This window comes from Sinocyclocheilus grahami, unplaced genomic scaffold, assembly GCF_001515645.1.
Source record: "Sinocyclocheilus grahami isolate Dianchi unplaced genomic scaffold, SAMN03320097.WGS_v1.1 scaffold257.1, whole genome shotgun sequence".
In the NCBI taxonomy this organism is placed as follows: domain Eukaryota; kingdom Metazoa; phylum Chordata; class Actinopteri; order Cypriniformes; family Cyprinidae; genus Sinocyclocheilus; species Sinocyclocheilus grahami.
In genome coordinates this window covers 1398624-1419149 of record NW_015505436.1, presented here as the reverse complement: position 1 = coordinate 1419149, position 20526 = coordinate 1398624, and the positions used below count along the sequence as shown (strand labels likewise).

The 20526-nt window shown below is 33.2% G+C and overlaps 1 protein-coding gene across 1 annotated transcript in view; it reads left to right on the top strand.

Annotated features, from left to right (window-relative positions):
• grm8b (glutamate receptor, metabotropic 8b) overlaps positions 1-20526 on the top strand; it is a 188026-nt gene that overhangs the window by 50755 nt on the left and 116745 nt on the right. The window contains exon 3 of the mRNA XM_016290327.1: positions 14130-14346. Coding sequence (XP_016145813.1) covers positions 14130-14346 — 217 coding nt within the window. The remainder of the gene's footprint in view (positions 1-14129; positions 14347-20526) is intronic.

Genomic DNA, 20526 nt, shown 5'->3' with positions numbered 1-20526 from the left:
TGTCATTCACACAAACACTAAACACCATCATGGTAACACACATGAAACTGAAATAATGCAATAAACATTCATTTAACAACATTAGGTGTAACACACAACCCTAATATACAAAACTGATAAGAAAAAACTAAGAAGAAACAGTTATTTCAACAAAAAAACATCAAATTTGAAATGTAACGCAGGGAATTCTGGGAATGTCAATTTACGGTTAATCACTGTAAATTATACGGTCTTTTTCACTTCCAAAAACGGTATACTACCATAAAATTAATGTCCAATATATGTAATGTCCAATACAGTTTTTCACTGTATATAGTAGGGGAATTTACCGTTAACCATTTAACAGGTTTTTACTGTAGCATTTTTACAATCTTTTACCGTTAAATTCACGGTCATTTTTAGTGTACCCATTTTATAGCGAATATAAAAGGATATAAAATGCAATTGACCGAAATATGCTGGAAAATAACCATTTTAGTAACAATAAAATTACGTAATCGCGGAGTGGGCGGCAGTGCGCGTTGAATGCGCGAGGCCTCATTTCGTGTGGTGGTGTGCACGGAATTTAGGGATGGGTGATACCACTTATTTTGTTTTCGATACGATACTGATACTTTTAAAGGCCAGTATCATTGATATCGATACCGATACGATACTTCTTAACTGAACTTTTAAATTATGAAATTTATGAAATTATTAAATTACTAAGAGTAAAATGGTTAATGATATCCACTTAACTTGAAACGAATTTTAACATTCAATACGCCTTAATTACTACTTATTAGGTTCTATTTTTTGCTTGCATATGGTTAAAATATGTTTACTGTATTGGTAACTATGGAAATCTACAAATACTATAGTTGAACTACGGTCACTTTAGTAAAACCATGGCTCATTTTCATAAGGGACTGCTAGTGACAGGCTGTTGCATGCATAAAATGCAACCTTTTTATTCTGACAGTGTATGCTTTATACTAACATTACAGAATAGAACATGATCAATATGAACTTTTAACGTTCTATTTAAATAAATGTAATTGCACAAATTATGTAGGCTACAATTTCAGTTTATTTATTGTGAAATAACTCCACATATTAGGCTATGTTTTTCTGTCCTCTGATAAGCATTGTTCAGGGCTGCCATTCCCAAAATCATCAACGGTTTCTTATGATACTTTTGGGAAACGCAGCCCTGTTTGAATGCACTGTCAGCAGTGAATGAACGCTCTCTGTGATTGATTGTTTCTGTCTTGCAACATTTGCATGTGTTCAGATGAGCAGGAAAACAGTTCTATCCTATCACTAACATAGGCTATTCGTCTAATTCAATGCATATTGTATGCATACATTTTTTTTGTTAAATAAACAAAATCAGATGGTAAATAAAACACCTTAATATCGATATTTTTATTTGAGTATCGATACTTTCGATACTCGCATCAGTATCGATATTTCAGGATCGATACGCCCATCCCTAACGGAATTTTTTGTAACTTTCCGCGGGCTTTGCTGCTTACGGTCACTGGACTCGCTGCTCGGGATGGAGATGAAGATCGCCGAATAAAGGCTTGGATTTGGGTCTGTTCCTCGCAGTCATATGGATTTCGATTACAGCGCACAAATAAAATTGTTTCATTTCATTTCATAATTATGTTGCGTTTTTGGTGTATTTTATAGTTCTATTGTCACAGCATGTCGGAGAAAACGCCTTTTGTGGCCCATGGCAAACAAAGTAAACATTACATGACAAGTAAAGGTTAAATGATTGCAGAAATTTTATTTATTTTAAGGGTTTAAAGTGAAGTCTTGTTTAACATTTATGTAGGCCTATTCTTGGAAACGAGCTGGCAGCAGAAATCAGACAGAACAGAACGAAATGTTATCATTCCATATTAAGTAAACGAGTAAACAATTTTAATAATGCAATTGAAAACAAGGTAATTGATATGACAACTAAAAACAACAATGATATTAAAATTAATGCAGCGGTTTCAATATTCATAAGAATACATTTTTAGGTGTCATCAATACGTCAGTGTTTGTAAGTTTAGAGGCTGAAAATACGTAAGTATTTGTACGTTTTAGTGCCTGTAAAAACGTAAGTAAATGTACGTTTTATAGAACCACATTTTACGTAAAATACATACGAAATATCATGAAATCACGTTGACAAATCTTAGCTAAAATTGTTTTTAAAAAACTGTACTAGCAGATAATGTAATGAAAATAATTAAATCAGTGACATAAAAGGCCACTTTTACGGCATACTTCAGTACACTTTTAAAATGGACACTTTTTAATAATGTCAAATTAGAAGTTTTACTTTAAAGTACATTTTAAATCAACGTTTTAATAATATTTTGTCATGATTTAAAGTTGTTTACTAACATACTAACGCACATGTACATTACTTGATTACCATTTTAACTGTAGCGTTATTCTTTATAACACTTAATATATTTTAACTGTTCAATTACAACTTCATCACAAATGTGAAATTATGAATATATTTAAATACATAATATACAAGTTTCAGTATAAATGACATACAACTATATTTCAGTTCAACCTTAAATGCTTGTCAAAATACATTCCGTAGGACTCTTTAACCATATTTCAAAGACAAAATGAGTAGAAATTACTTTTAAAGATGTGTGTAAGTCCTACTTAAGCACAGCTAATTGCATTTAATCTAAATGTAAACTAATATATTTTCATTTAACATGCAGTTAAGCGCCTGGAAGCATTATATTTAATTCACAATTCAAGTAGTATTTCAATAATAAGTGCTCTTTTTAAAGGTATGCTAAAGTGTACTTCTTTTTCACAAGAGACAACTAAACATGTACCAAAACGTTTAACAATATTGATTTAATATTAAGTGAGAGAAGGTTAGAGAGATAATGTGCTTAATGCATGTAAATAGAGTTTAGTTGACTGGGGACTGTCATTAATTGCATCCAGTAAGTGAGATATAAGTGATCTAATCATTTAAAACCTCTTCTGTTGTTTTTAGGAGTAGATGGATAAATTAAAAGAGATATGCTTTACATGCATAAGACATGTGGTGGTGCTGCTGATGTAGAGAAATCATATCTTGCATTTAGTGGCTAAATTTAGCATTACTTCCAATTTGTAGTAGTCCTATAATGCAGGAAAAATGTTAATATGATTACAAACCATGTGGAGTGGTGGGGTGTATTGGGATTTTGCAAGAAAAAGAGAACATGGTCAGCATAGAGGCAGATTTTGTGATTGATTTTGTGGTGGATGTTGTTGGCTGGGATTCCTGTAATATTATCATTTTGTCTTGCAGCAGCAGTGGGTTCAATGAAAAGTGGACCTCATTGCTTGGCTTTTTGCTGTAATTTGAATTTTGTGGCGTTTGTGTCATATCTAATGCCCTAGGGTGAATGTACAGTTTGTTTTATTCATTTGCTGTACTACATTGACTTCAAGTGCTTTTTCTGCATCTAGTAGTGATGTTCTTTTTGCAGATATCTGTAATATTGAATAAGTAGTGTGTGTTATTGAATGAGTGTCGTCCCTTGATATCCTATTTGGTCTGGATCGATATGATATGAAATGGTTTATTCTAATCGTGTAGCTAGCTTTGCGGATTCTTTCAGGTTTGTGTTAATAAGAGGGTGAGATATAAACTTGCAATTATGAGGAAAAATGTCAGAATTGAAGATATAAACTCACAATAATGACATTCTTCTCTGAATTCAGTTTATATCTAACAATTCTTAATTACTTTTCTCTGAATTTTGAGTTTACATCCTGCATTCATTTTTATATCGTGCAATTCTGAGTTTACATTTTGTAATTCTGACTTTGTTGTTTTTACATCTTCATTTTTTACATCCAATCCAGGGCCCTCATTTATCAACAGTGCATAAGCACACATGTGTGTGTAATGAGTGTGTAAGCACAGTTTCACGCAAAGTGTGTGATATACCAACTTGTACTTATATGTAGGAATTAGGGGTGCAATGGTTCAACTTACTCACGGTTCGGTTTGTGTCACGGTTTTAGTCACGGTTTCGGTACCTTTCGGTATATGTGCTATGTTTAGGGAAAAAACGATATTGTCAAATAAAAATAAAGAAAATAAGAACAAATAACTACAAGCAACCGCACAAATAAATAAACAGTGAAAAAAGATACAAATAATATAGATGGCCTCCCAACAGACATTCTACTGACTATACGTAGCTTTGCAAGTACATATCAACTTATTCTAACCCTAACCCTACCAGTCTACTAACACTCTAACACTAATGAGAGTCAGTAGATATTAGGGGTGCAACGGTTCAACTTACTCACGGATCAGTTTGTATCATCGTTTTTAGGTACAGAAAGTGAATAAAGGAATCAAATGTAAAATAACATTGCATATTTGACTGTATAAATTAAAGATTAATCCTTATTAAAGTTACAAAAGTTATTCAATCAAGAGCAGTGAGAGATTTCCGTGTTGTTGCTGTTTGATTAATATTAAGAAAGTGCTGTCACTTTAAGAGAACTGATCCAGTGCACTGATACTGTACGTTCAGCCGATTATGTCTGCTAGGATACTCACCAAGACACGCATTTTGACATAATTTTTGCGTTAATTTGTCCATTCAAACACAATACTTCACAGAGAGCTTAATATTTGCGCACGTTCTGAGACTTGTTGTAATGTATTGGGAAGCCAGAATTTGTATCCATCAACAGAAACATGCATTAGCCGAACTCTAACATACCATATTACAGATGCATTGTCAGATTTAAGTTGAACCGCGCACGGTCCTAGTGTATGCCAAACCGTGTGTGCAGAACGGTACGGTTAAATTTTTTACCGAGAACCGTTGCACCCCTTCCAGGAATGTGTGTAAATATAAGGACAAAATATAGAACCTTGTCTATGCACTGTTGATAAATGAGGCCCCAGGTTTTTTGTTTGTTTCTGCCACAGAATAAAAAAAATAAAAAGGTAATTCAATTCAATTCAGGTTTATTTATATAGTTTATATTTTTCACGATACAAATCGTTGCAAAGCAACTTTACAGCAAAGTAAGTTTCTACAATATTTAGTGGTAGCTTATCAGTGGTGACTGTCAGTTAATGTACAAATGGCAGAAATGTACAGTAATTGTGATTTCTTTTTTTTATTTTTTTTTATTTTCTCACAAGTCTGACCTTTTCTCATTTGCAAGCTTATGTCTCACAATTCTGAGATATATATATCTCAGATATAACCAAAATAAAAAACCAAAATTTTTCTCAGAATTGCGAGTTTATAGTCAGAAATTGCAAGAAAATTGCAAGGTTAAAGTCAGAATTGCATGATATAAACTCGCAATTGTAAGTTATATCGTCAGAACTGCGGGATGTAAACATCTGTATCTCACAATTCTGTAAATTTTTGTATCTCGCAATTTTGTTTTTTTTTCTTACAATTCTGACCGAATTGTGAGATATAAACTTGCAATTGCTAGTTAAAATGTCCAATTCTGAGGGGGAAAAAGACTGATATGTTCTCAGAATTGTAAGTAAGTATCTTCTGACTTGGATATAAACTCGCAATTCTGAGAAAAAAAGTCAATTGTAAGTTTAAATCTCTTAAGTTTTTTTTTTAGTTTTTGCAATTGTGAGTTTATAACATGCAATTCTGAGAAAAAAGTTAGAACTTCGAGTTTATATCTCACAATAGCAAGGGAAAAAAAGTTAGAATTGAGATAAAAAGTCACAATTACCTTTTTTTTTAAAATTTTTTTATTCAGTGGCAGAAATGGGCTTCCATAGGATATAAACTATAAAAATGTCAGAATTGTGAGATAAATGTTGCTAATGTTTTTTTTTATTTTTATCCAGTGGTGGAAACAAGCTCCCATATTAAGGGATTTTTTTATAAAAAAAATAACAAATAAATAAAATCTATTCAAACAGTTTTTGGAAATCTTTTTCCTCTCTTAAAAAAAAAGAATTAATCTCTTAAAAATAAAGTTTCCAACTTGGGTTTTCGCAGTGATGACATAGATCAACAAACTTAGTCCTGGAGGGCTTTCCTCAACACACCTGCCTAGAAATGTCTATTTCATGCCTAATAAGACCTTGATTAGCTGGTTCAGGTGTGTTTAATTAGGTTTGGAGCTAAACTCCAGGCCTCTCTGTGCATTATGCATAGTGGGAGTGGCCACTGGCTTTTGCTCATGAATATGTAATTAGTCACCCCAGGCAAGGAATAAGAGCTTAAAAGGGCTAAAAATAGTTGTTGGTAATGAATGGGGTCAGAAATGTGTTTTACACATATTTGAAGTGTCATTTATGCTCTTTAATATAAAATGATAATGTTTTATTTGATATCCATCTTCATGATCTTTCTAACTCAGCTGAATCTCTGCTGATTAAATGTTCAGTATATAATTTTTAATTTTTTTTTCAAGCTCTACCAGCATGTTAATTAATTAAAGTCAAACAGAAAAATAAGGTTGTTTTAACTGTATATGCACTATCTGTGCATTATGGGAGAGTGGGAGTGGCCACTGGCTTTTGCTCATGAATATGTAATTATCCCCAGGCAGGGAATAAGGGCTTAAAAGGGCTATAAATAGTTGTTATTGGTAATTATTGTCATACACTCTTAAAAATAAAAGTGCTTAAAAGGTTCTTCACAGCGATGCCATAGAAGAACCATTTTTGGTTCCACAAAGAACCATTCAGTTAAAGGTTCTTTAAAGAATCATCTCTTTCTCACGTTTTTATAATTTGAAGAACCTCTTTTCGCCACAAAGAACCTTTTGTGAAACGAGTTCTTTGTGTGTTAATTTTTGTGTGTTAATTTAGTGTTCTTTCTTTCCTGAATTATTTATTTTTTTTACTTTTTGTTATGTAATGTAATGTGTATTCCATTGTGTTGTAAGGTTAAAGGAAGTACACAAACAAATAATGTTAATTTTCTGCCAGGACATTATCTGGATTTCTACAGATTTTTTTTTCTTACTGTAATGTTGAAATAAAATTGTGCAAATATTATATGGTGCTTTATCAACTAACAGAAATAAGTTTAAGTAGAAGAAATAACATCACTTAAACTGAAACTGAAAAAAACTAATATTAAAAACAAACTGAACAAAACTAATTAAGTACAATAACATAATGAAAAATTACTAAAACCTAAATTAAAATGAACTGAAATTTAAAATTAAAGCAACTACTAAATGTTAGAAATAACTCTGAACATAATGCACATCCTCTTTATTTTGTTGCTAGCACTAATGCTAAAAAGTGTCCCATATTTGTTGGGAAGTGAAAAATAGAGAAAGAAATATGAAATTGTAAACGTATAACAAAATAAGAACTCGCAAGTCGCAACATCCCAGGAAGGCAGCAATGCCGCATGTGCTAACTGCTACAATGGCTGTGACCTGTTATTAATGCTTTTGAATGTCACATTGTGACAAATTAGGTAGACCAACATATGCAGATCACTAGGGATGTAACGAATATTCAAATATGTGACGATTCAAATTGGTTGAGATGCTAAACAAATCACAATTCAATTAGGGGTAGGAGTTTATATGAATGCATGTCTGAGGGGGAACTTACTGTCTTTAGAAAAGTTTAGATGGTATTTTTTCTTTTCCTCTTGCCTCTGTATAATGCATATTAAAGTTCATAAGTGCAGCGCTGCTTTGTTTTCTGCGGAAACGCTTTAAGCGCCACCTGCTGGCAGAGAGTGAATCTGCGTCTCATTCAGCTCGTCTGCTGTTTCTGTTTCATGCAGATATTTTTATGTATAATTTCACAAAACTGAAGTCAAACCATTCTGTGTTTGCTTCAAATTTCGAAATTATAATGTAATTTAGATTAAAAACTGCTCGTGTTGCATGTATGCAGCGTCTTTGTTTGGATCATGATTAAAATGCAGTGGTTGCCTCTCATTTTAAACGGAAAGAGCACAGACAAAGCCTTAGTTTGTTTATATGAAGAGATTTCTTTTATTTGTGTTACTTATGTATTTGATTTAGGGCTTGTTTTAAAATTTCAATTTAGTTTTGTTATTTACATTTACATTATATTTAAATTTAGTCATTTAGCAGACGCTTTTGTCCAAAGCGACTTACAAATGAGGACAATAGAAGCAATCAAAACCAACAAAAGAGCAATAATATGCAAGTGCTATATTAGTATATTATTATAGTTATATTTCAATTTCACAAAGAAATGTGCAGCATTTTGTCCAAGCAATAATAAAAGGACACATTTAATTCATAATTTGTCTTAAATCTCATTTTGTAAAAACAAAATTGTGAATCGAATCGTGAGTTGAGTGAATCGTTACATCCCTACAGATCACACATAGGCCTATATATCAGTTCAGTCATCACGATGTCTGACACAATGACGACATCTTTCTGTCAAACAAATATCTCTGACATTTGCACAACTTCCTCTAGGTGCCCCAGATCAAACAGCAGTAGCCGTGCATGAAGCCAACCTGAGAGACATCAGGGTTGCTAAATAAATATCACCTCAGTAGACAAAACCTGCTCGGCGGCTCCCATAGCGGCACGGCATTAAGACCATGAACCTGATGCATATTTACATACAGCTTAGCAGCCAGATCTGATGTAATTTAATTAAATCCTGTTAAAAATGAAGCAGTAATACCTCCCGCAGGTCAATAGTGCTACAGGAAGTATGCTAACAAGATGATACATGCTAACACCATTATGTTTTTAAAGCACACAGTTTCAAAATGCGGGTTTGATGTATAACAGTGTATAATTTATGTTATAGAACAAAATGGGAAAGTTTCTACAAGTAATGTTAACCACAGACTTGATTTTTAACTGCTAATGCTAATGCTAATTCTCTTCTCTTTGAGCTGAGCTACTTTGTTAGCAACTTGTAGCTCTGCACCGTTATATGAAACGTCCGTTGAGGATGGCGAATACATAATTATGGCATGTGTGCACTTTTGTATGTGTCGAAAAAGGCCAAGGAGAGAAAGTGAGAGTGAATGATTAAGCGGAAGCATCTCTCGCTCCGCAGCAATTTGGGTCCACTTCTCTTTCAGCAAGGGTTTTAAATAAAGGTCTTCGGAGAGGTTAATTAGTATTGTCTGAATGTAATTTATCAGCAGTGAGGGCTTTTCTCGATTTGACAGCTCCATTATGGAAGCAAACAAAGATGACTGTGTGCTTTGTTTCATAAAGATTAAAAAGATAACGACAGGTAAACAAAATGCTTTAATTTTCATGTATGTGGCTTAAAAATTGCACATCATTCAATTTTGTTGGTTGTAGATTGCAAATAATTCAAAGAGCCATGAACTTATCGGTGTGTTTTTGTAGCTTCCCACGCTGCAAGCTACTCATAACTCATAATAATTAGTAATAGTGAAGCTAGAGTTAGTAAAATATAATAAATTATACGTATTCGATGAAAAACTTACATCTAAAAAACAATAAACTGAAATAAAATGTTTGAAAGTACTAAAAAAAAAAATGAAATGGAAAAAAAAATGGAATTAAAAAAAATAATAAAATAACAATTACTAAAATTAAACTGAAAACTTCAAATGAAAAACTAAAGGTTAAATCAAAATATTAATAAACAGGCATACTATAATATAGTATGAAATAAATCATTTAAATAAAATTAAAAAAAGAAGAAGAAAGAAATCTAAATGACAAAAGCACACAATGAAATTACTAAAACTAAAATTAGAGTGAAATCTGAAAATATATAAATAATATGAATAAATATATAAATAATACTAAAATAACACTATATTAGATACATAGATTATATTTGCAATCATCAATACTTTATCTATTGTATAAAAACAATAAGAATCTCAAGAGGAGTGCAGTAGTTGAGTTGTGGAAGTAAAGTTTCCAAAACTGTTTTTTTTTTAATTAATGAAATCTAAAATGAAGTAACTTCAGTTTGATTCAGTGTTACTTTTCCTGTTGCAGGTATCTCTAAGACTGAGAGTAATGTCTGTATGTAGTCTATTCAATTGGAGCAGCAGTGCACTTTAATATGGAGTTCAAAACACATGCTGCATCCCTTGAGAAATCTTGAAAATCCCAAAGACTTTCTTCCGTTTCTTCATGCTCATTCCACATCTCTCAGACACAAGATGCTTGAGATGGCTGGAGATGACAGTAGCACTCAGAATTAATGTATGATATGTCCCTCATACTCATTGCAGGCCTGGAAAAGCAAAAACGCAGACAGTAAAATGATCCTGCCATCTGCACAGCCGTCAGTTGTAGCTGATGCTGCAATCATGTGTTGCAATTGCTTCAAATCATCTTTGCGTTCTTGAACTTCTGAAACTTTCTCATAAATGTAGTACAGATAAGTCGGATATTGTAGATTCTTTAGGTTTTCCTTCCCTACGTCACATAGGGAAGGAAAAAACAAAAAAAAGTACAGGGAATTATATATAATATATATATAATGTGTATAAATCTAAAATACAAAAGGGTATAAGTGTGTGTGTGTGTGTGTGTGTGTGTGTGTGTGTGTGTGTGTAAAATAAAATAATTAGCTGTTAGATAACATTAGATAAATATAGTCGTTTATATAATTATAGGTGTATAAATGTATTACTATCTATAATAATTATTATTTTTATTTTATTCAATTCATTTTTTTTTCTATTTAAAAATATTGCTGTTCAATCTTGCCAAACATTTGAATGTATATAAATGATTTTATAATTATTGAATGTAATCTAACAGCTAATTCCTCTCTCTCTCTCTCTCTCTCTCTCTCTCTCTCTCTTTTAATCTGTAAAAAATTAGCTGTTAGATTACATTCAGTAATTATATAATCATTTATACTAGGTATACAAATGTACAGTTAATTAAATCAAATAATTAATCATAAGTAAACAAATTTTCTGTATTTTATTGTAGGAAATTACTGTTAGATTACATTCAATGTAATATTAATTATTAAATCAAATAATTTATCATAGTTAATCAATTTTATTTGAGGAAATACTGTAAAATTACTTTTCAAAAGTCTTTTAAAGGGCAGTTTGAAAGAGTCTGACTTTTATTTTATTTTGAAATTACAAATGGCAAAATTTCAGTTCATGCATCAAACTTATTTTTTTAAGCCAAAGTAAATCCAAAGAGTTATGGGTTCTTAACTCCATATAATTTACAATGGAAATTGCTCACTATTATGCTCTTCTGAATTGCACTGTATGAAGAAATATTATTGCAGTGCTGATTAAGGTTAATGTGTTTCTCCCCATCAGCGATATTATATTATTTTATGGAAAGTATCGCATTTGATTTCCCTTATGGCCGCTCTCAAATGTCTTAGGTTTTTAGTCTCCTGTGCATCTCTTTTTGTGGCTCTGTAATATTTTATTAAACTGGAAACATGAGCGTGAAATTAAGTTCTACATGCATAATTTCTGAGTCTAACCTTTGCCGTGCACCAAAATTCAAAACACTGTAGGCTGAGGTCTGAAAGGGAGCATCTGAAGAGACCGAGAGACACTGTATTTCTTGAGCTCCTTAAAGTTTCTGTCATTCGCTTGAGCTGCTGAATGAAATGTTCCCGAGCGAACCTTCAGGGCAGAGTTTAAACCGTTTTAAAGAGGCTGCCTCGTTTTAAAAGTTACTCCATGCACCATCCATCTCGCCTTTCTCTGATGCACAGAAAAACATAGGAATTTCATGTGCGCACTGTAATCGCTCGAGATGAAGATGGCATTTAAGCTTCAAATTTGCATGTGAAAGCATGTCATGACATGTGAAATGTTGTGAAACCATACAGAAAGCACATATGAATTAATCTGACATCTTTCGACAGCATTCGCAACCACATTCAGACCCTCCGTTTGTGAAAGTGAACAAAAACGGGTTTGCAGTCATGCACTTACAATGGATCTCTATGAGGAATGACTTTCTAAGCAGAAATGTTAAGCTTGTGTTTTTGTGACTGCCCTTACATGAATTATGAAGTTAAAAATAGTAATGTTTGATCAATAAAGTTGTCTAAATCACTTTTTGATGTGGGACAACATTTGTGAATGAACTTCTGGTTTATTAAGCATCATATTTCATTATGGATAGATCCTTTTGTGATGAATTGTTATTTTAACATATTAACCCTATAAAGCAAACATAAATTTCATATTTCTAAGGCCTCTAAATTATCAACATGATCAAAACTTTGCTGAAAAAGCCGGTTAAAATTAAATTAAATTAATTTATTTTATTTTATTTTATTTTATGAAGTACTATTTGAGAGAGAGATTTATTATTCATTCATTATTATACAATACTTTATGATAATATTTATTTTATTTATATATTTTTTTGTTTATATTACATTATTTCTTTTATTTTATTTGAGTAAGTATGCTTCAGAGAGAAGTAGATTCAATAAAATTAATTTAATTTAATCTTATTTTAGATATACTGTATTACTATTATTTCATATATCTGGCTTTAAAAATATTTTTTACAAACTAAAATTCTCTTTTCAAGTGAGTCGCAAAAAAACATATTGAAAAATAATTTTTTCCCCGTACAGTGAAAGTCATTGGGGACCAATGTTTTAAACCCCATTAAATGGACAAATCATTTGAAACGCTCTTTAAAATATCCTCTTTTGCATGTTGTCGAAGGAAGAAAACCATGAAAAGAATTAAGGCGAGTGAATGGTTATATTTAACCTGAAATGGTGTTTAACCTACAGTAGTAAGGAATATCACACTATTTTATCGTTTAACACTGATAATCACGAGACAAAAGCTTTATTTTTAAGGTGTGAAGTCTAGTGTTGGCATTCGTGCTGCACGTTCGATATAACACTCCCCAGAATAACACGCACGCATCTGCTTCACAGACATGCTCGTCCATGTCAACACATCCATGACATTTGTATTTACAAGCCTGCGATCCGGGGTTGTGGGTGAAAAAGCGCCGGTGCCCGATTCGCCAGCTGGTGAGTGGCATTTGTATTGCGGGCCGGTTCTCTCCTGCGCCACTGTTGCGGTGAATGCTGATGAGCGCAGCCTCTAGGGCTCCGGCTGACAGCCTGGCCTTTTGGCTGAGGAGAAATCAATCACACCGTCAATCGCCACCAGAAGCCATTACCCAGCTTGCCTGCTGGCAGGCTTCACCTCCATTCTTTCTACCATAACACGTTCTTATTTGTCTTCGTTACCTGGTCTTGTTTCACCTTTAGCGTCACCTCACGGGTTGGTAGTCATTCACATCAATAGCTTTGGGCTAAAGCGGTTTTGGAGGTTGTATATGTATTGCTCCACCTTTGCTTGCTTTAATTGGTTCTGCATTTTCCACTTGCTTCAGGCAGAATTGAATGATTAACTCTCATGAAAGAGTCAATATTTGCTTCTTTTGCATGAGGCTGAAACTTTTTAGTTTTTTCCCCTGGCTTTTAAAGGAATAGTTTACTCTGAAATTAACATTTGCTGAAAATGTACTCACCATTAGGCCATCCAAGAGATGAAGATTGTTTCTTCATCAAAGCAGATTTGGAGAAATTTAGCATTACATCACTTGCTCACCAATGGATCCTCAGCAGTGAATGGGTGCCGTCAGAACAACAGTCCAAACAGCTGATAAAAACATCACAATAATCCACATCACTCCAGTCCATCAATGAATGTCTTGTGTTTGTATGAAACAAATTCATAAGGTGTTTTAACTTCAAACCATTACTTCTTGCCAAATAACAAGTCCATAATCCATAATAACTCTTCCTCCAGTGAAAAAAATCCATCGTCTGTTGTTTTCTTGCATCAAAATCCAACAGCATGTTTGTTTAAAACTGTTTTGGATTGTTTCCGCTTGTAAACCGTAATTAATCTGTGCATATTTCTCTCCTGATTCAGGAGAGACAAGTTTTTCACTGGAGAAAGCAATATTATGGATAGAGGAGTCATATTTTAGCTCAAAGCAATGGTTTAAAGTTAAAACGCTTTAATGATGTATTTGTTAATCTCAAACATGCAGTTTTCAGCTAATTTAACATTTTGGGTAAACTATTCCTTATATTTTTGGCTCTGGACTAGAAAACGTGATCTTTAAAATCTGTCCTGCGTAACAGTTTGTTCTTTCTCTCCTTTCAGATCCCCCAGATCAGCTATGCATCCACAGCGCCGGAGCTGAGCGATAACACCCGGTACGACTTTTTCTCCCGGGTTGTGCCACCTGACTCCTACCAGGCCCAGGCCATGCTGGACATCGTGACCGCCATGGGCTGGAACTATGTCTCCACGCTGGCGTCTGAGGGGAATTATGGGGAGAGCGGTGTGGAGGCTTTCGTTCAGATCTCACGAGAAAGCGGTAAGCTTCCAGTAAACATTCTGAAATGTGTTTCTGTACGAGGGCTCCAGATTATCTTCTGATGTACGTCTCGCTTCACTGATCGCAACTGATTGACTGACTGAATTTAATTTCTTACCAAAAGTGCGACATGGCTTTGTGTTCAAGGGATATATTCGACACTTTGAGTCCGTGTATCATTCGATCATTCGTTTTTTGATTTAATATTGAAAGTAGAAAAATTAGAAAATGGCTCTTTTTTCGTTTTTTTGTTTTTTTCCAAAAAACGACAAACGAGAATTCAACTTAAATTTTCGTTTTTCGTTCAGGGATAGAAAAATGAATAAACAGCTTGAATATTCGATTTGTACATGTGGGCGGGAGTTAAACGCCCCTTTCTGCTGATTGGTCAGCCAAAGATCAAACCGTGCGGTCATCAGTTCTTCCACAGTTTTCATGCAGCTGAATAATAGTCCTTCGCAGCTGCAGTTGTACGGATTCTTCGTACTACAATTAATATTTTTTCATCACACAAGCAGACTTACGAATAGCTCGACACAACTTGTCAGGGCAGAGTCTAGACAGGGCTTTCTTCTGTGTAGATATAAATTCTATTCTTTGAATCAGCTGGGCATGGCTGGGTATGATATGACGGTATGAATCAGCTTCAAAAAACCTTTTTTAACCCATCGCATTTGATCAATTTCATATTTTTCTCATCAAACAGACTAATGAATAGCTCGACACAACTCGTACTGGGGCCGAGGGCTTTCTTCTGTGTAGACCAGCGGTTCTTAAAGTAATAGGGGGTCCGAGAAATAATTTGCTATAGCCTAAAGTATTTCCAGACTGTAAAGTAGTTTTTTTTATCATGATACATAGGCCTACTGTGATTTATTCCAAAGTGACTTATATGATGCATTCAATGTAAAATGATCTACATGAAGCCTTTTAAAAGACAAGTATTCACTGTGGTTCATGTTTGTGGCATGCGCCGTCTAAAGGCTTATTACTTAACACAAAAATGTCCTGCTCGCACTTGTCAATTTAATGGCAGAGAATGGTGAATTTAGTTTTCTTTTTTTTTAAGCAGATACATATTTGTCGTAAAATAATCCTATGCATCTCGTGGTGTATATTCCAAGCATTCTGAAGGTATACTGAGGGTTTGGTGAGAAACAAACCGAAATGGGAAGTTATTATATTTGATGAAAAAATGCATATTTTATGAAAAAATGCAGCTCACATCACTCAGCGCACAAGTGCATATCCTTTTGAGATATCAATTATAATCAATTTTAATAAAACACAAAACTACATTATACAACTCTAACAGTAGGCTTAATATTGGACAGTTCTTGCGTGAACATAAGCCTATATATACCCAAGCCAATTTAGTATTCTTTCCTTTTTGTCTTAGTGTTTAAAATATTTATTTTGAAAATAATTAATTAATTTCTTAATTAAACAAACAAACAAACAAACAGACTTACTGGATGAGCAGGGAAGGCTATGACAGCTGTCATATCATACCCTGCCATGCCCAGCTGATGCAAAGAATAGAATTTATATCTACACAGAAGAAAGCCCTGTCTAGACTCTGCCCCGGTATGAGTTGTGTCGAGCTATTCATTAGCCTGTTTGTTTGATGAAAAAAGATTAAATGTAGTTGCAATAAATGCGTTAAGAATCCATACAACTGCAGCAGTGGAGGACTATTATTCTGCTGCGTGATACTGCAGAAGAACTGATGAAGGAACGGTTTGACCTTCTGCTGACCAATCAGCAGAAATGGGGCGTTTAATTCCCGCCCACGTGTAGAAATCGAATATTCAAGCCGTTTATAAATTTTTCCACCCATGAATGAAAAACATTTAAGCTGAATTTTCGTTGTTCGGAGCCGTTTTCTAATTTTTCTACTTTCAATATTAAATAAAAAAATGAATGATCGAATGATACACTGATTGCTTTTTGTTTAATGTTTTGTTATTATTTTATTTTTGATTCATGTTTTGTTTTTGTTTCATGTTTTTTATTGTTTTGTTTCATGTTATTTAATGTGTTTTGTTTTGTTGCTTTTTATTTAATGTTTTGTTTTTCCCTGAAGTCCCCTTATAATGTTAGATAATTTTCTCGTGGTGTAAATTATGAATTTATGGGTTGAAATTAGTGATGTAAAACTAAAGGAATAACACAGCCAAAAATGAAAATTCTGTCATTATTTATTCACTCTCATATTATTAATCAAAAAATGTGTTCCAGTAAAAAAAAATTAACAAAATACAGGTCTGAACTTATATGAAGATGAATAAATAATGACACTGTTTTCATTTTGGGTGAACTACTCCTTTAAAGCAGCTGTATGTGCAACTGTACCTTTCAGATTTCTATACATAAATTACCTCTGTTGCAGCATAAATCACATTGTTATTAATCAGGGATAGCCAAGTTGCTAAACAAATCACTATTAATATGTAAATGTGATGTCAACATTTTGGTGTTTATAAATAACCTGTTTTTGTATGTAATGTATGTAGAGTAAATGATCTGGTTGGACTGGGTAGGGAGTTGCATTGAGAATATAACTAATGCCTACATAGTCTATAAAAATCTTGCTTCAAATAAGCAAGATTTCCCCCCCTATGATATGTCTGCTTTGATGCATTTAAAAGAAGGATCTTAAAAAAGTACATATTGCAACATACTGATTTATGGTACAAAGCTTCTTCTGAGTTTGCTGACCAGCATTGCTACACACAAAACATCAGTGAGACTGAATTACATGCTTTGACAGAGATGGAAGGGAAATCGCTGTCTCAACAGAAGAAAGGTCAAGTAACATGAAAACAAAAATCAGGCTACATTGTAAGGACACGTCTGAAAACCTCAACCCCCACGATCCATTCTGTCAAATCTGAGCCATCAAAGTCGAGCTGAGCTTATGTTTTGTTGTCCATTATTCAGCGAATTTACACAGAAATGAATAGTCAAGGAAATAGGAAGGTCAAGATGTAGAAGAAGATACAAAAAGTATTCAGTTGTGACCTCAAAGAACTAGCCATTTCAGAACTAAAAATCTGTATTCACACTCACACCGCTTTGGATTTCTCTGCTTAGTGTTGTTAACCCATAATTCACTTCATTTTACATCACATAGTTCGAACAGTAATGACTGACATTCCCATTTTCCCTCCCACACAAGCCTGTAATAATATAGAGCATTACCGTTAGCACACGTCCAATGGAAACCACAATTACAGAAAAGCTTATCAATAAAGAAAGAGAGTAGAGGGAAAAGAGTGGGCCTTGATATAGAGACATAATTACCAGGCACAGGTCCAGTAATGGACTCGCCGCACCGTCCCAGAAGAACATCATAACCAACCACATCATGGTCACCTCGTGCTGCTTGATTGATTTATTATTGCAGTGTGTCTTGCTCATGTAGACACGGACATGCCACGTTAATTATGTTGTAATTATGGAAATACAATTAAAGGAAGAGACACATGTGAGCGATTAACATCGTTCCTCCAGGCTCATCAAGTGTGTTTATCCCCCTCTGTGTGTGTGTGTGTGTGTGTGTGCGCGTGCTCAGCTGTCTGAATGTAGTCTACGTGCTTTATTGGGATTTTAACAGGATCATGCATTTGTCTTTTATTGAATGAGGGCTTTTATTTCATAAATATTTATTTTATTCATTTGTTTTATATAGAGTTTATGCTAATTAATAAATTTTGTTTTAAAATATTTTCTGCTAATGAATTTATACTAATTCAGACATGCACAAGAATGCATTGCCATTTCAGATTTCTTATTTTATTGTATTTTTTTAATGTATTTTATTTACAGATTCTGCATGGGGTTTGTAAACAGAGGGGCATATAAAATTATAAACACTAAATGATTACCACATTTATTGCTATAATATTTAAAGGTACTCTAAGGCACATTAAAGCAGGGGTTTTCAAACTGGGGTCAATAAAATATAAAAATGTAAGAATAATGGAACAATATCAAATAAATGCAGAATTTTAGCTTATTAATGTTTCTTTCTGCTTTATAAAGTTTATTCAGTTAATTGATAACTTAAATGTTATTTCAGTTAATTGTCAGGGAAACATTTCTAATTTTTGGGTACTAAAGTTAAGTAACTAAAATAAAAATAAATTAAACTTAAATATAAATATAAAAAAATAGATAAAATAACAAAAATGAAAAATGTCAAGAGCATGCCAAAAATATTAAAACAAACTAACATTAGGATGAAACATGTAAATTAAAATACGAATAAATACTATAAATACAAAAAAAACACTGGACTGGATCCTATTGATTTTCATTTGTCTTTATACATACAAATATATATAATAATATAATATATAAAATTCTTTATAACCTTTAAATAATTGTACTTTATGCAACCAAATATTTTATATATATATATATATATATATATATATATATATATATATCAGTAGTATTTGCATCTGTATCAGAACACATTGTTCACCAAGTGTGTAACACCCTGTTGTTGATTGTGACTGAAAGTGCATTGAAATCATGAAACTGCTGGACTCCGCTGTAACTAGCTTTATTGTAATTCCACTGTTTAACTACTGAATGTTTGTACAGCCTTTGTACTTCTTATCAAAAAATTATGTCAAATACGGCAGTGATAATTAATTTGTGTATTGTGTAGACGCAGTTTGACACTACTTTATCCTTCAAAGCAGCTAATTACACAAAAAGAACATTTGTACTTGTGTTAAAAATGCTCGTGTGTTTTTCCCCCTCAAAGGCCAAACATAAAAGTCAACTCAACGCCATTATGGAAAATTCATAATGTATTCTATGCAAATCAGCCTTTGACACGATCTACACTTTCTTGCATTTGAAATGTGCCCCTTATCACGAGTTAGAAACGAAACTGTCTCCAGAACAGTAATAGCTGGCAGTTAATTATACTCTTGAATAAACAAGCAGTAACCAGATGCTATTAATTTTCGTCTTTCGGCCTGATTGGCATGCAGTGGAGCCTTGCAGCGTGGCAAAGTGACCCTCTCCATCATTTGAAACCCCACTGCATCATTACCGTAGTGTTAAGGAGGCCTTTCTTAATAGTATGGCAATGCAATCTCTATCTAAATGGTGCATAAGCAACAATAATCATGAAAAATGACGGCAATATACAATTTGCTGCTCCAGATAAAATAGCAGTTTTATGGAAAGGGAAAACAAACACTCGTTTTTCCTTTGGGAACAACCACGCGCCCATTCATGTTTGGTTTGCCGTTATGAGTTATTTAAAATGGTACAATCTGTCTCTCTGAGATGTCTCATCAGTCTGAATGATCTTGTTACATGATTGGAGAAACTGAAGCTGTGTGTGTAACTTTCTCCTGCTGTTCATGTGTTGTACTGTATTCAGACAGACTCGTTTAGTGCTTGTTTATTAGAAAACAGTAGATCAATGTTGTGCAGTTTGATTTCCTTTTGGGAAAACCTTCAAATATTTGCGACTAGACATTTAGCAGGCATGTTTTGTCCAAAGCAGCAGAGTATAGTCATCCTTTGGATAGATGCATGTGTCTTTTTGTTCTCGCTGTTTCCGAATTGAAAGGAGAAATTCCTGTTTATGAATTTAAAATGGATTTGACAGAATTCAGAATTGCATGTCTTCCATTTTAATTGAGCTGGATGCAGAATTGGCGTTTTATTTTTAATTTAATGACATAAAAATGAAAAGGAATTCAGCATTCCTATCAATCAATCATCAATCCTAAAATATAAGTGCAGATACTGAATGTTATAACAGGTCCTGAACTTAAAAGGTAGGCCTATCATTTACCCAAAAATGAAAATCTATCATTGTTGTTCCAAACCTGTATGACTTTTTTTGTCATTTGTCAAATTCTGATGAATGTTTTGAACAACATTGGAACGGTGTTGTTATTGTAAACAATTGCAAATATTTTTTGTGAATTAAAAATGTAGCCGGAAAAAATATATATAAATATTAGATGAAAACCTTTCATTTTAAGCAATTTTATTTCAGTTTTTTTTCTAACTGTCATTTTTATGTTTAAGTGCAAAAATTGCACTACAATTATAGAAGTAAACTAAAGCTAAATAGATTAAAAAATGAATAAATACATTTAAGAACAAAATACATTTTAAATAAATAAAATAAAAGGCTAA